Here is a 15,576-nt window from a genome sequence, read left to right as displayed (position 1 = left end):
TGTGAATAGTGCCACAGTGAACATAGGAGCGCATATGCCTTTCTGCAATGTGTTTTTAAAATGTAGAGCTTTGTGATTATGCATATTGCAAGTAGTATTCATTCAACAATATTAGACAAAGTCATGTAAATAATCACATATGAAAAATATTAAGTACATGACCTACCAATTTTTTCAACATTTCTGCTTGTATTGTGTTTTTAGATTTTTGTTTTTTGGACCAGAGCTAGAAATGCTCAAGGGTTACTCCTAGTTCTGTGCTCAGAAATCACTGATCACTTCTAGTCCACTAGAAGTGGACCATATGGGGTGCCATGAATCAAATTTTGGTTGCCTTACACAAGGAAAACATCCCAGTCTCTGTATTATCACTCTGGCCCTTATGGATACTTTAAAAAAGAGATAAAAAGAAAGGGGGGGGGGGGGGAAGAAAGCATTTTTTGGTTTGATCAATATTTTGTATCTTTTTTAAAAAAATCCACTTTATTTATGCAGCAGTTTTTTCTTTCTACTGCTGACTTTTGACATATTTATTCCTTATTTCCATATTAATTCACTTGAAGTTAGATGATTTGTATTTTGTGCTACATATTACTTTTGCTGTCCCCCATAGGATGTGACAACTTATCTCATCATTTTTACTGTTTTCTGGGTAAAGTTTTAACTTTCTTTTTGGCTCGAGTTATTCAGAAGCAAGTTCTTTCATTCTTATTTATTAGAGGCTTTTCACATAGTTTGTTGTTTATTTCTAGTCTCATATGATTGTAATTAGAAAAGATTTTTGATATAGTTTCAAACTTCACTTATTTATTAAGACCTCCTTTGTATCCCAATACATGATCTATTCCTTAGAATATTTTATGTGCACTTGGGAAGGTTGTGTACTCATTTCTCTGAGAATTAAAATTTTCGTATACAGTAAGCAATTTCTATCAGTTATTTAATGTTATTATTTACTTATTGATTTTCTGCGTGGTTGATCTGTTCATTTCTATAAGCAGTGTGTTGAGATTCTCTACTATTATCATGTAGTTGTCAATGTACCTCTTGAGGTATGTTCAATTATTTTATATATTTAAATATATAATTGTACCCTGTTGTGAGTATATTTATAGTCATGTGATATTTATATTTCTATTATAATATATTATTTATCTTTGTATTTTATCACTTATTTTGCATTAAGATATATGTTATCAGATATGAGACTAACAAATCCTACCCTTCTCTATTTACTGCTGGTTTGCAATACTTTTCTCTAGCCTTTCACTCTGAACCTTTGTTCATCTTTATATCTGACATTAGACCCATATGCATAATATAAATAGATACTGCTTTAAATCAAGTTAGACGCTTTCTGTCCTTTATTGGTAGTTCACAACATTCATATTTTGGGTGACTACTACTATATGGGGCTTACTTACTGGCCCTCTATATTTTTTAAATGTTTTCTACATGCCTTTTCATTTTTGATGGTTTTTCTTACTGATTATTTCAGTTATTTTTTTCTGTCTATTTTTCTGTGATAGAAAACTTTGCATATCAAAAATAGTTTTTGTGCTAATAATTGATTTACCATCATTTGATAGTAAAGATTTTATTTTTTTTTCTTTTATTTATTATGTTTATGTCATTTTGTTTCTGATTCTATGTTACATTTTAATAGAGTTGCTCAAGGTTTTATGTGATCTTGGCTTTTTTCATGTGGAACTCTTTTCAACACTTGTAGAGCATGCCTGGTGATGATAAAATCCATTAGCGTAATTTTGTATGGAAAAACATCTTTTTTCTATATCGTATTTGAATTATAATTTTTCAGGATTTTTATGGAATTTTTAATTTATAATTTAATACATTTATATTATTTCTCTAGGGCTTAAACGATAGCACAGTGGGTAGGGCTTTTGCCTTGCACACAACCAGCCCGGCTGAGCTGGGTTTGATTCCTCTGCCCCTCTTGGAGAGCCTGGTAAGCTACTGAGAGTATCTCTCCCGCACGCAAATCCTGGCAAGCTACCCATGACATATTCAATATGCCAAACACAGTAACAACAAGTCTCAAAATGGAGACGTTACTGGGCCCACTTGAGCAAATCGATGAACAACGGGAGGACAGTGTTTATTGTTTGTTTTTAATTTATAATTTAATACATTAATATTATCTCTCTAGGGCTGTAGCGATAGGACAGTGGTGAGCGTTTGCCTTGCACACAGCCAGCCTGACCAACCTGGGTTCAATTTCTGTGCCCCTCTCGGAGAGCCCGGCAACTACCAAGAGTATTACGCCCAAACGGCAAAGCCTGGCAAGCTACCCGTGACATATTCAATATGCCAAACACAGTAACAAGTCTCATAATGGAGATGTTACTGGGCCAACTCGAGCAAATCAATGAACGAGAGGACAGTCCTAATATTATTTCTCTGTTATTAAAAATTATTCCTCCCCCTTCTATCTGCTGGATTTGTAGTGACTAGGTGGTTACACACGTTTGACCATGGTGCCTGTGCATTGTGGTGTGATACTTCCCAGGGGCCAAACATAAGGTTGTAGTGCTTACACATCCAGCTGTGATGCTTGCCATGGTAGCACTCTTTTAGTTTTTTTGCTTACACACATGGTTTCTGGAGCTTGAACTCTTTAATTCTAATGTGCCTGGTGCTCAAGTACGTTCTTGTTTTGCACTTAAATACATGTGATACTCACACATATGTTTGCTAGATGTCACATTCCTAGGCATGTTGACAGGTCTGTTTTTACTTCTCATGAATCACGAGTGGTATGTGTAGGTCTACTAAGGTTCTACTCTAGCTATATTTGACCATAAATTGTGGGAGGACAGTTCAGTGCTCTAACAATGCTCATGGGGTTCAGGGTTACACCAATGGTATAACTCATGATACTATGAGTGCTAGGAACCAGACTCAGAATTTTGCATATGCAAGGCATGTGCTTCACTCCCTTGAGCAATTGCCCCAATCTTCAACAACTTTTTAGATGTGATGCTCTGTGTTTGTGTGAGTACCATAATCCTCTATTTAGGGTACTCACAAACCTGGCTGCAGTGTGGCTAGATGTTTCATGCTGCACTAATAGGTAAAGGCCCTCCCGTTGATCGTCGATTTGCTCGAGCGGGCCCAATAACGTCTCCATTGGAGACTTTTGTTGTTACTGTGTTTGGCATATCGAATACTCTCGGTAGCTTGCCAGGCTCTCCAAGAGGGGCGGAGGAATCGAACTCGGGTCGGCCATGTTGGCCGCTTGTAAGGCGAACGCCCTACCCGCTGTGCTATCGCTCACTAATAATCACAGACAACAAAATTGCAGGGATTATGCTGCACAATATATGTTGTAGCACCAGGGATTGAATTTGCAGCCTGAATTTTGCAGCACAGGTGCTTTAACGCTGAACCATTTTCAAGCCTACTTGACTGGCAGTTTTTACCTTTTAGCAATCCGAATGCCATTCCAGGGCTGAAGTGATAGCACAGCGGTAGGGTATTTGCCTTGCACGCAGCCAACATGGCCGACCCGAGTTCGATTCCTCCGCCCCTCTCGGAGAGCCCGGCAAGCTACCGAGAGTATTCGATATGCCAAGCACAGTAACAACAAAGTCTCCAATGGAGATGTTACTGGGCCCGCTCGAGCAAATCGATGAACAACCGGAGGACAGTTGACAGTGACAGTGAATGTCATTCTACTCACTTCTTGTCTACAGTTTCTGCGAAGAAGTATGATGAAAATCTGGTAGTGCTATTTTTGTATCTTAAATTTTATCTATAACAGACTTCATTGTTTTCCTATCATTGAGTTTTGATAATTTAACAATGATGTACACTTATATTGATTTTCTCTAAAATATGAACATCTAGCATATTTTAGTTCTTTCTCTAAGTTTGGAAATTTTTCAACTATTTACTTTCTAAAATTATATCTCTGGTTTCTTTTCTTTCTCTTCACCTGGGACACCTATTACTTATATGTATTGTAGAGCTTCTTCATTTTTTCTGATTATTTATACTCTTCCATTTGAGTCATTAGTATTATTTTATCTTTAATTTGTAATACAGTTCTGCAAATTAAGTCTGCTTATTATGATTTTCATGTTATATTTTCTTTCAGTGTACTCTTCATACCTATGATCTGTTTGGATGTTTTGGGAGTAGGGGGAGTGCTTAGATATCAAACACTCTAACATTGCTTAAACAGTTACTCCTGGCTACATGAGGCACCATAGATTGAACCAGGGTTGGTTGCATGCATAACAAATGCCTCACCCTGTGTACTATCTCTTCGGTCCATTTGGATTGTTTAATTATTCATCATCATTTTGGTGACTAACTCCCTATGGTCTTATAAATCTTTTTTATATTTTGTTCCTGATTTTTAATTGTTTGACAGTTGTTCATTTTGTTAAGTTTTGGTATGATGGTTATCTGAGTCCTTCACTATATTCTCTGATTCTTTATCTTTATATTGTTCTTTGAAAGTTTATTCCTTTAAGGAATCCCTCCACCCTTGCCCACAATGTTGTCTATTGAATTTTTCTGCTTTGTCTCTGGATTAGCTTCTTTTTATTTTCCAGTAAGTAGCACTGTTGCTTTATTTTTGGAATTCTCCTTAGTTGAGATGGTTATAAATGGCCAAATACTGCCAGAAATCAGTACTTCTAGTAGACATATGGAAAAGAAACAACTTAAGAACCAGAGCTCCATGCTTTTCTACTCTGTGGTCATACCAAAGCCCTATCTGTGCAAAAAGTATTCATTTCCATTTTATGCCTGTGAACCACAGTCAAATGACTCAGCTAGTACTCCTAAACACCAGGACTTAATTTTTGGTCCCAGAGTTCAGATTTTGCGAGCAATGCAGTAAATTCACTAATGTTAGGGACTGTAACGTAAGTGGTATATTCATAAACTCTCCTCCCCTAGTAGGGTCAGGTCAGACAACAACTTGGCAGTTGTTGGTACAGTACACTAGGTTGGGAATTACTTACTAGATCCCTACTCCTTTAGTATAGTGCACCATAGTCACCAACCTTCATGTACAAAGATATATTCTGTGAGCTGGTGAAGTTTTTCCTGTGAGCAATAGTACAGTGGGTAGGGTGCTTGGCTTGCATGCAGCCAACCCAGGCTGACCCTAGTTCAATTCCTCCGCCCCTCTCAGAGAGCCCAGCAATCTACCGAGAGTATTGCTCCCACATGACAAAGCCTGGCAAGCTAACCATGATGTATTTGATATGCCAAAAATGGTAACAAGTCTCACAATGGAGATGTTACTGGTGCCTGCTCAAGCAGATCGATGAATGGGAGGACAGTGCTATAAAGTGCTCTCTCTCTCTCTCTCTCTCTCTATATATATATGTATATATACACACACACACATATATATATACACATACATATATAGTTGTGCCTTAGAGGGGGAACATTGCTTGCTGAATTCTATTCTGCCATGCCTGAAAGTACCCAAAGTCTTACCTATTCATCTCTTTAATAGCAGTCACACTAACTTTGTGTGATTATTTTCTTGAAGTCCTCTTAGAGATGAATGAAGATTCTCAGAGAGACTTACAACAAAATCCTTACAACTAAAACCTTCTCTCAGGAGAATTCCCTTCACAAAAGTTATTTTATCCTTTTAAGGAAGAGTAATATTGATATTGATACTTGTTATCATTAACTTTATCATGTTTTTATAACTAACAAAAGTAATTTCTGATAGTTTTTAAATTTCTTCTTATGATGGATACTTAATATAATATTCATATATAGTTAAGTTCTTCAAACCTATATACCATTTACCATATTTTAAGTGGGGTACAATAATAGTTCTATCATTAGGATATTAATAAGAAATAAAACAATGCATATGAAATTCTTCATTCTAGAATTCTAAATTGTAAATTCTGCTTAGAACATTGTAAATGTTCAACCAATGTTACAGTTCATTATGAATTCTATTACACATGTGTGTTTACTCATTTTTCTTCATTAAGGCAAGCTTTTCATTTTTAAAATATTAAAAAGTTCATTTTTATTAAGACACTATGGTTTACAAAGCTGTTCATAATAGATTATTTCAGGCATACGATGTTGCAACTCCAGTCCTACCACCAGTGTCCCTGAGGGTCCTTGCCATCCCCCAGCCTGCCCTGTTGGCCGGCATATAACAAATTTTTCTCATATTTCTTGCTTCAATAGAACTTAATGCAATAGAATTACCAGTATAGGAATAAACACGTCAATTTTAGTGATTAATTGCTATAATACTTTAATGTATGTAAATAAGACAATTCAAATTATTTAATACAATTTAGTATACCTCCTGTTCTTATTTACATAACTGGGTTTTCAACTCTGGCTTCTAAAACATATTGCATTATGATTTATTTTGTACTTAAACTTTATTGTGGTGACCACATCTTTCCTGTCATAAATGAAGCTTCTTTTATTTTGTCCCCTTGTCAGATCATATAGCAAATTTATTTCAAGTTACTTGGTCCAAAAAAAACTTAAAACAATAAAAAATAGGATTATTAGAAAGTAAATCAATGAAAGTCAAATTGTGATGATTTTAATTGTTATATGGTTTTAACCTTTCTTAATCTAATAGAGGAAAATTTGTATACAACATTCAATACCACATTATGGGAAATTTTCCTTGGCTTTTAAAGAAGCTCTTTTAATGCATGTTGCAAAACTAGTTTCAAGGCTATTAATTCCCTGAGCTGTTGCCAATCCATGAAGCTCTATATAGTTCATTCAAATTTGAATGATAATCTAGCTGGATAGAGTATTTAATTCATTGGGTTCATTCAATTCATTGAGACCTGAAGATTCCCAGTGAAAATAGACCCAATTAGGAAAATTTCAAGGCACATTATATTCAAAATAACAAAAATCTAAAGATAGGGACAGAATATTGAAAGCAGTAAGATAAAAAAAAAAAGTAACATAAACAAAGCAAAGCCCATAAGATGTACAATTGATCTATCAAATCGACTCTACAAGTCAGAAGAATATGGATAGATATAGTACAAAAACTCAACAAACCAAACTTTTAATTTCTTTAATATAGATGCTTATATTTTATACAAATTTTACTGTAAAATTGGCTCTGTTTTTTGGTGTTCAGTTTATGGATCATAACATATGCAGATTCTTGAAGTCATCACAGAAAATATAAAGAACATTTCCATACCCTTAAAATCCTCTCAAGCTATCCTGTATAGTCGTACATTTCTTCTATTCCTAACTCCTGAAGACAATGATATTCTGTATGACTGTGGTTTTGCCTTTTCAGTGTATCATATAATTACAATTATATGTGTAACCTTTTGAACATAACTTCATTTATTCAACATAAACCCTTGAGCTTTATTAAATTTCAGTATTATTTATTTTTACTTGGATATATTATGTTATATAGTTTATATTTTTATTTCATCCCAAGTACACTTTAGTAATAAAAGAAGCAGGTTAGATTGGCACAGTATTTACCAAACTATGTTTCTTTAGTCAGTCACTCAGTGTATCCATGGAGACTGAAATTTACTCCAAGTTGATTAATTTGTGAAAATATTAATTGATTTTATGATTTATTTTATATGTTAATATATGTACATATATCTTTATATATACAAGTTATAATATTTTAAAGAATGATTTTAAAATGCTTATCAACAAATTTCAAGTTTGATAACACTAATTTTTATCTCACAGTTTGAATAAAACTAGATTATAAATTTTAAAAATTTAAATTTGATTCTGGATTGAATCTTTGTACTACCATTCACCTAACTGCTTTGCCCTGAATGAGTAATTTAACCTGCACTGATCATAGAATACCTATCTGGAAGTGAGGCTATTTTCATAATGACTGAATTTTCATAAGGACTGAAAATTGAAAAATTATAAAGATCACATAAAATTTATATATACAAGTAGTACACTATATGGTATTCAGTATATTGTAACATTTATTAAAATTATAATATTTACATGCAGTATAGACAGATAATATAGACAGTATAACTTTGAAGCCTCACCTATTTGCTCTGCTTAGTTGTTATTAACTTCGTTAATAAAATAATGACAAGATAAAGTTATGAAATTTACATACAAGTGGTACTACATGGAAAATATCATGCTAAGCAAAATGAGTCAGAAAGAGAGACACAGACATAGAAAGATTGCATTCATCTGGGGAACACAAATTAACAAAATAAGAGACTGACACCCAAGAATAGCCGAGATAAGTACCAGGAAGTTCACTTCATGGCTTGGAGACCAACCGCACATGTTGGGGGAAGAGGCAGCTCAGATAGAGAAGGGAGCACCAAATAAAGGGTGTTGGGAGGATCCTCCCAGGATAGGAGATGCATGCTGAAAGTAGACTATAGAACGAACATGATCGCCTCCCAATGCCTCTTTTGCAAACCACAGCACCCAAAAGGAGAGAGAGAACATAGGGGAATGCCCTGCCACAAAGGCAGGGTGGGATGGGGGGGACAGGGGATGGGAGGGGTACTGGGATCAGTGGTGGTGGAAAATGGGCACTGGTGGAGGGATGGGTACTCGATCATTGTATAATTGAAACGCAAGCACAAAAATTTGTAAGTCTACAACTGTACCTCAAGGTGTTTAACTAATAATAAATAAAAGGTAAAGGTAAAGGCCCTCCCGTTGATCGTCGATTTGCTCGAGCGGGCCCAGTAACGTCTCCATTGGAGACTTTGTTGTTACTGTGTCTGGCATATCAAATACACTCGGTAGCTTGCCGGGCTCTCCGAGAATAGCACAGCAGGTAGGGCGTTCGCCTTACAAACGGCCAACATGGCCGACCCAAGTTCGATTCCTCCGCCCCTCTCGGAGAGCCCGGCAAGCTACCGAGAGTATTCGATATGCCAGACACAGTAACAACAAAGTCTCCAATGGAGACGTTACTGGGCCCGCTCGAGCAAATAATAAATAAATAAAATAAAATAATGATATTAGTTTTTATGACTTAATAATTTAATATCTAATATAATTCTCTGTCACTGTCACTGTCCTCCCGTTGTTTATTGATTTGCTCGAGCGGGCTCAGTAACATCTCCATTGTGAGACTTTGTTGTTACTGTGTTTGGCATATTGAATACGTCACGGGTAGCTTGCCAGGCTTTGCCATGCGGGTGAAATACTCTCGATAGCTTGCCAGGCTCTCTGAGAGGGGCGAAGGAATCGAACTTGGGTCAGCCATGTTGGCTGCATGCAAGGCAAAAGACCTACCCGCTGTGCTACTGCTCTGAGTATTTTCCAGAGAAATTTTTTTATTAAATCAGTCAGTAGCTTATAAGATATGCAGATATAACATTAATTAATTTCAGAACCAATGTCTAGTGATGCAGTTATAATGACAGTAGAGTTTTGTTACCTCCCAATACTTAAAAAGACATATTTTCTAATTTTTTCACTCAAAAAGAGAAAGTGGATTTCTTCTCCTATTTCTGCTTACCTTTATAATGACTCATTAGTATTTTAATCTTGAGAATATAATAGCCTGAAAAATAGAAATGATAACATAGTAAACTATTTCAGTATTTTGTACTAGGAAAGACTTTTGTTTTCTGACAAATTATATTGCAGATAATCTCCAATCTTGTTCCTTATTGGCTCAGTTCTACAACATTGTGGAATCTTGAAGGAATTAATTCCCATTCTTCTTAATCTGTTTTTTTCTATGCAGTGAACCTTTTATAATATTTTCTGGCGGACTGTCCTATGACAAAGCTTGCAGAAAACCAAGTTTAACCATCATGCATGGAAAAGCAATTACAGTACTTGAAATGGATCACCCTATTGTTGAATTTCTAACGTTATGTGAAACACCCTATCCAAATGGTAAGTGAAACAAAAGTGGTAGTGTTAAAAATAGTTTTTGAAATGATAAGTACCTAACAAAATTAAGGTTAAATATTTTTAGTTTTGGCAGCTGACATCTACTGTGGTACAACACTGTGTGCTACAAGTTCTTTGAGGATCAGGTTCTACAACTGTATCTACTTGACAAACTGGAAATAAGAGAGATATAGTACAACAGAGCTGGTGTTTCAGGTTCTAATATCAGGTAAGTGCTTTAAACTTTGATAAGGATGGTGGAAGCTGAGCTGGGAGGGTCCAATAGGGGTCCAGGGTGAAATAGCTTGGGGAAACTGAGGTCTCCTAAACGCCTCTCTTAGACCAGCTCCACCCATCCCATTCCAAAGCCAATCAAAGTTAAAGCACTTCCCTGATACAGTGATCTATAACTGGTGGTGCTGTATCTGTTTCAAATCTGTCTTCAGATGCAACTGCAGCACTTCTGATTTCCTAGGATTGACTGCTAATGTGTGATTACAGATTTATTTAAGTTTTAAGAATACTTTGTAGAAAGGCCTTTGAGAGTAGTGATGTTTATATAGTCTAAACCTATGAACATTACATAATGGAATCTAATGATATTTCAGTGATCAAATCTTAAAATTAAGAATAAGGCATAGAGAGCAAAATAATATTTATGATTAAAACATTGTGGAATACACTTTCTACATTTTCAAGGGATATATAAAGAAAGAATACTAGACATGGAGGCAGATTACGGGCTTGTGATTTAGCTCTGCCATTTATAATCATGTAACTTTGGCACAGTGATATATCTAAATAAGATATATTTCATATAAAATGATATAAAATGACAATCAAGATAGCACTTTATTTCTATAGCAAATTATATAGCTGTTAATTAATCAATAAATGTTTATTATATACTTTATTGCCTCTATGGCTTCTTTAAGAAAATATAATAAGTGAAAGTGATCGCTGATGTCAATTTATATAATATCTGGACAGATAGGAGATAAAATTCAGTGTTAAATTTTATGGGTCAGAGTATAAGTACTCATAAACTAATTAGTTTATGAGTGCACTCATAGGCTAATTAGATAATCAATAGCTAAAATGTTTATGTGAAGAATCATGGGAAAGGATTCAGGATGTAAACAATTGAAGAATGTCTTGGATCTTGAAAAGGAAATTGAGGAGAATCTTAAAAATTGTGCAATTTTCTCGTGTGAAATCTATTCAGAAAAATAAAAAAAAAACCTTAAATACCTTTGCATATCTTTGGAAATATAGAGTTACAGAGGGATTTTAAATGAGTATTAAGAACAAACCAGTGTTTGGAATAACATTTTTTTAAAAAACAAACTATGAATTTTAAGTGAGTGAAACTGAAATATAAACTCAGATTTTATCTAAATATAAAGGTCCAGGTAGGAAAATTTTATGGTGATGTATAATAAAAAAGTCAAGATCTTAATCAGAGTGCTGTCTATAGAACTGAAAGAGGAAACTACAGAATTTAGTCAGTTGGGTTAGGGAGTAACAAAATAGGCTAATCAAAATTAAACTATGTATTTTAAGAATGATGGTTTCATATGGAGAAATTACAGTTTTGAACGGTAAGTTTGAATAAACAGAGTTGTTAACAGAATAGAATAAAAGATAAAGGTCTTTAGTATTAATTTATTAATCATCAGATTACAGTTACTTTTGGCATTATTAGAATGAATCTTAAAGGAATAAGGAATAAAGGAATGAACATAGAGCCAAAATCTTAGTTTAGGGAAAATGCCTATAGTACAGCCAGTAGGGCACTTGCCTTGCATGTGGCTGACCTGGATATGATCCTTGAGCACAAAACCAGGTCTTGACCCCAAACCAAACAAAAGCACAAAAAAAGAGGACCTAGATAAAAAGATGTGTATGCCAGTAATAGTGAAAATGTATAGTTTTTATACAAAACAAATACATTACATGTGTACATAAAGTTCTGTATATCAATAGAGATGTCAAGATAATTTCTAAATTGAAATGATAAAAAACAAAGACAATTTTTAATGTTAATTATAACTGTACTATAACTAAGTCTTATAAATTCCACATACATAAGCACACATATATACTTACATGTACTTATATATGTGTTTTTCATAGAAGTGATTAAGTGGGTGGAACTTTTGTGTTTTCAGGATTAAGAGAACTGACTTAATTTTATTCATAAAATATAAACGTATTTTATTAACTATAAACAAATAATGCATGAAAATGGTAAAGAATGTACAATGTGATGTATATGATAAGAAATTTCTTAATTTCCTTCTGGAATTAATCATTGTTACTGGTTCTTGCATATTGTCTTTTAAATAATCTGTGCATATGTACACATAAACTCATTTATGTGTATATAAATAATTTGTTTTGTAAACATAGAAGTATACTCTATGTATTGGTTTGTATTATAGGCTATTTCCACTTAATAGTATAGATTATTGTGATACTTTAATAACAATTATTGAATTTTAATTCTTTAGAGATGGATAAGTATAAATGTTACATATATGTTAAAGAAAATACATTTATTAATATTTTTTAATATTGTTGAATAATATGAAACCTCTAACTTCAGCATTTTTTAAAGAACACAATGTCTAAATGCTCTTATCTAACCAACTATACTCAAGCTTTGTCAACTTCATATCTAGTTTTCTACAAACTTCATAAATAATAATTTCTCTTTTCATAAGTAGTTTTTATGGTAGATGGTTTTCTTCTTGGGGGATGGTAAAAAGAAAATGCTCAAAATAAATTAGTCAACTTAATAAAGTGAGCAATACAATTAAAAGCTATTACATGTCATATTTTCATTAAACATTTTCATATATATCTAGTTCACAAGTATGCTATAGTTGTTATTTTGTTGCTTTCAATAGGCAAAGAAATTGAAGTTCAAAGAAGTTAACAAATTTACCCAACATTTAATTGTTAAAAAATAATAGACATAAAACTGAATCTACCACACCTAAGGAAGATTTTTATTGGTCTAGTTTGGTTAGATTTTAATGATTGAAATACATTCCTATAATATAAGCTCCATGAGAATAAGGACCTTGTAAATATTATACTTTTTTACTTTCTTTTTAGAAGAGTTAGTGGAACGTGTGGGAGTTAAGAGGGTTAAATGTTAAAGATTTGAAAATCCTATATTATACTAGATTTGTATACTCTTGAGCACATTGTAGGCTACTTTTGCAGACATATTACATTGACTAGAAAGAAATTTTTTAAATACGACTTTCAAAGAAAAGTGAATATATGCAATAGTCCAGTGAAGCAGAATCATTTTCTTAGGTTCAGTCTCCTATAGTTCTAAAGTGCAACTATCTTCCTAAAAAATATTTCTTTTTAGACATGAAGCTATATCTGAAATATATTCTAATGTCACATTGCATGGTGCTGATATAATCAGGGAAGGCCTGGAATGAGTCACAGGGCATATGGTTCAGAGCTGCTAATAGCTTACGTGGTTATGACTATATCCTAATCCAGCCAGTTCTGGGAAAGGTGCAGGTAACCGTATGCTGTGATTCTAATGCTCCAGCCACTTAATGAATTCCAGTTAGTGAATTCCACTTAATGAAAGCCTGCCTACCTAGATGCAGTTGAAACTGGTAGGAGTGAGATGGATTAGAAACCCAGGAAGCAACTAATGCATAATCTTTGTAGCTCCATCCCTGGTTCTCCCACTGCCCTGTTACATGTACCTGATATCTGGCTGACACAGAGAGAGAAAAAGATAAATCCTCTGAGAAAACGTCTGCCAAAGCCAACAGACCAGTTTTCTTTATAAGAAACTTGCCTATTATTTTCACTTAAGATCAGAGTATCTTAACATACTTTGTTCTGAGGAGAAATGCTGTAGTCCTAACATATAACTATATTCCAACTTTTCCACCACCACCTATTTTTCCAATGCAGAGGTCTATACCTTCACCTAAATATCCATGTCAAAAGACCAAATTCTTACCTCTCTCCTTCCCCAGATTCTTATCCACACCCAAGAGGTTCTCAGAAAGCAAAAGTACTTCAGTGTGGTATTCAGCAACCATCTCACAACCTTTTCATTGGCAACCATCTCAGAAATTGAGCTAGGTGCTTCTGAAAGAGGAAAAATGGAGAAGGGGGATCTTCAGCAGAGAAATTATAATAAAATCTGTTGGATACATTGAAATTGCTGCTGCCTAGCTGGCATTAAAAACAGTTGTGGACATTTTTATAGAGAAAGGAACTTGCCCAAGAATCTAAGCAAGGTTGCAAATAAGTCACAATCATAACTGGAGAGTGAGCCTTGATAGTTTACCAGATGTTGGCTCTCTTCATAGAAAATTCTCTATTTCTTCCTTTTCTCTACCCATTGACTGCCATGTCTGCAGAGAATGGGGATTAGAAACATGTCTATAGGAAAATAATGACAATACATTTATCTTTGCCATAATCACCATTTCCATCAGTCAATAAAAATATAAAGTAATTTCCTATGTTCTTAGAGAAGGAATTGAGTTGGAGGGCTTTTGGACAGAAAGTCATGCTGATTTTGTAAGCCATTTTATTTATTTGTGTAATACCTAGGTTCTAGTCCAGAATCTCACCCATGTTAGTCATTACTTAGCCACATTACAGCACTATAGTTATTTTATAATCGTGAGAGTAGCAGAGACACAATGAGAAACCAGTAGTGCCGCAGGTTATTTCTAGATGAAGAATTTACCTTGAAGAATTAGATTCTTTAGCCAAAAATGATCACCTCATTCTTTCAACCAGATTTATGTTATAGAAGCTCGGCCTCTTCAGTACTATGATGTACTTTGAATGAGGTGACAGGTCATGGGCCTTAGCATATCAAAAAACAAAGGTCTACTCCTACCCATTTCCTTTTAACATCTGGCCAGATTCTACCTTCAAGTGATTGCAGCACAAGCTCCAGAGCTTACATCAAAGCAAATAGCATTCAGGGACAGCTGGTTCAGAGGACCTGAGGTCTTTGGTACAGAGCAGAGCAGTGGGGCTACCTGTGCTTCTCATGGTAACTTTATTTCCATAAGTTCTAGGCAGTTTTCTAGATAGGTGGCCCATCTCTACTTCATTCCCATTGTAGGCTGCATTCTCTTACAGGGGGACTCACTAAAAAACAATTGATTCAATTACTTGTCCTCAAATGCCTAATAACTCCAAGTATTTCATTAGGTTCAGAAAATAGAGCACTAAACAAACACAAGTTTTAGTGTTTAATGTTTGCCTTTGTAAAACTTTTAGTCTAGAAAGACTAGAATACTTAGACACCATCAAATAAACTGCAGAATGATGGAGTCAGAGACAAACAGGGACTAAAGAAACAGAACCTAATATAAGCCTAGGATCTGTTCTTGGTTCAGAATCCTTTTCTGGAAATGAATGTGCCATAATAACTCCCTACTGGGCTTGATCTGTGCACTATCTGTTCCTATGTTCTTTTTGTTGTTTTTAGCACCTGTCAGTGCTCAGAAGTTACTCCTGATTCTGCACCCAGTGATTATTTCTGGTGGATTCAGGGGACCAAATTGGATGCCAGGGATCGTACCCAAAACAGTCATGTGCAAGTCAAGTGCCCTACCTGCTATACTGTTGCTCCAGCTCCTCTTGTGTTCTTCATAAAGAAGAGCAGTCAACTCTTTT

At 34.6% G+C, this 15,576-nt stretch overlaps 1 protein-coding gene across 7 annotated transcripts in view; it reads left to right on the top strand.

Moving 5' to 3' along the window:
• STXBP5L (syntaxin binding protein 5L) overlaps positions 1-15,576 on the top strand; it is a 348,858-nt gene that overhangs the window by 203,704 nt on the left and 129,578 nt on the right. For all 7 annotated transcript variants that reach the window (XM_056109191.1, XM_056109190.1, XM_056109192.1 and 4 more), the window contains one exon: positions 9,734-9,888. In XM_056109191.1, coding sequence (XP_055965166.1) covers positions 9,734-9,888 — 155 coding nt within the window. The remainder of the gene's footprint in view (positions 1-9,733; positions 9,889-15,576) is intronic.

Source organism: Sorex fumeus, unplaced genomic scaffold (assembly GCF_029834395.1).
Source record: "Sorex fumeus unplaced genomic scaffold, SorFum_2.1 ptg000265l, whole genome shotgun sequence".
Classification (NCBI taxonomy): Eukaryota; Metazoa; Chordata; class Mammalia; order Eulipotyphla; family Soricidae; genus Sorex; species Sorex fumeus.
The sequence above is the reverse complement of the archived record's forward strand: the minus strand, read 5'-3'. Positions and strand labels throughout refer to the sequence as shown.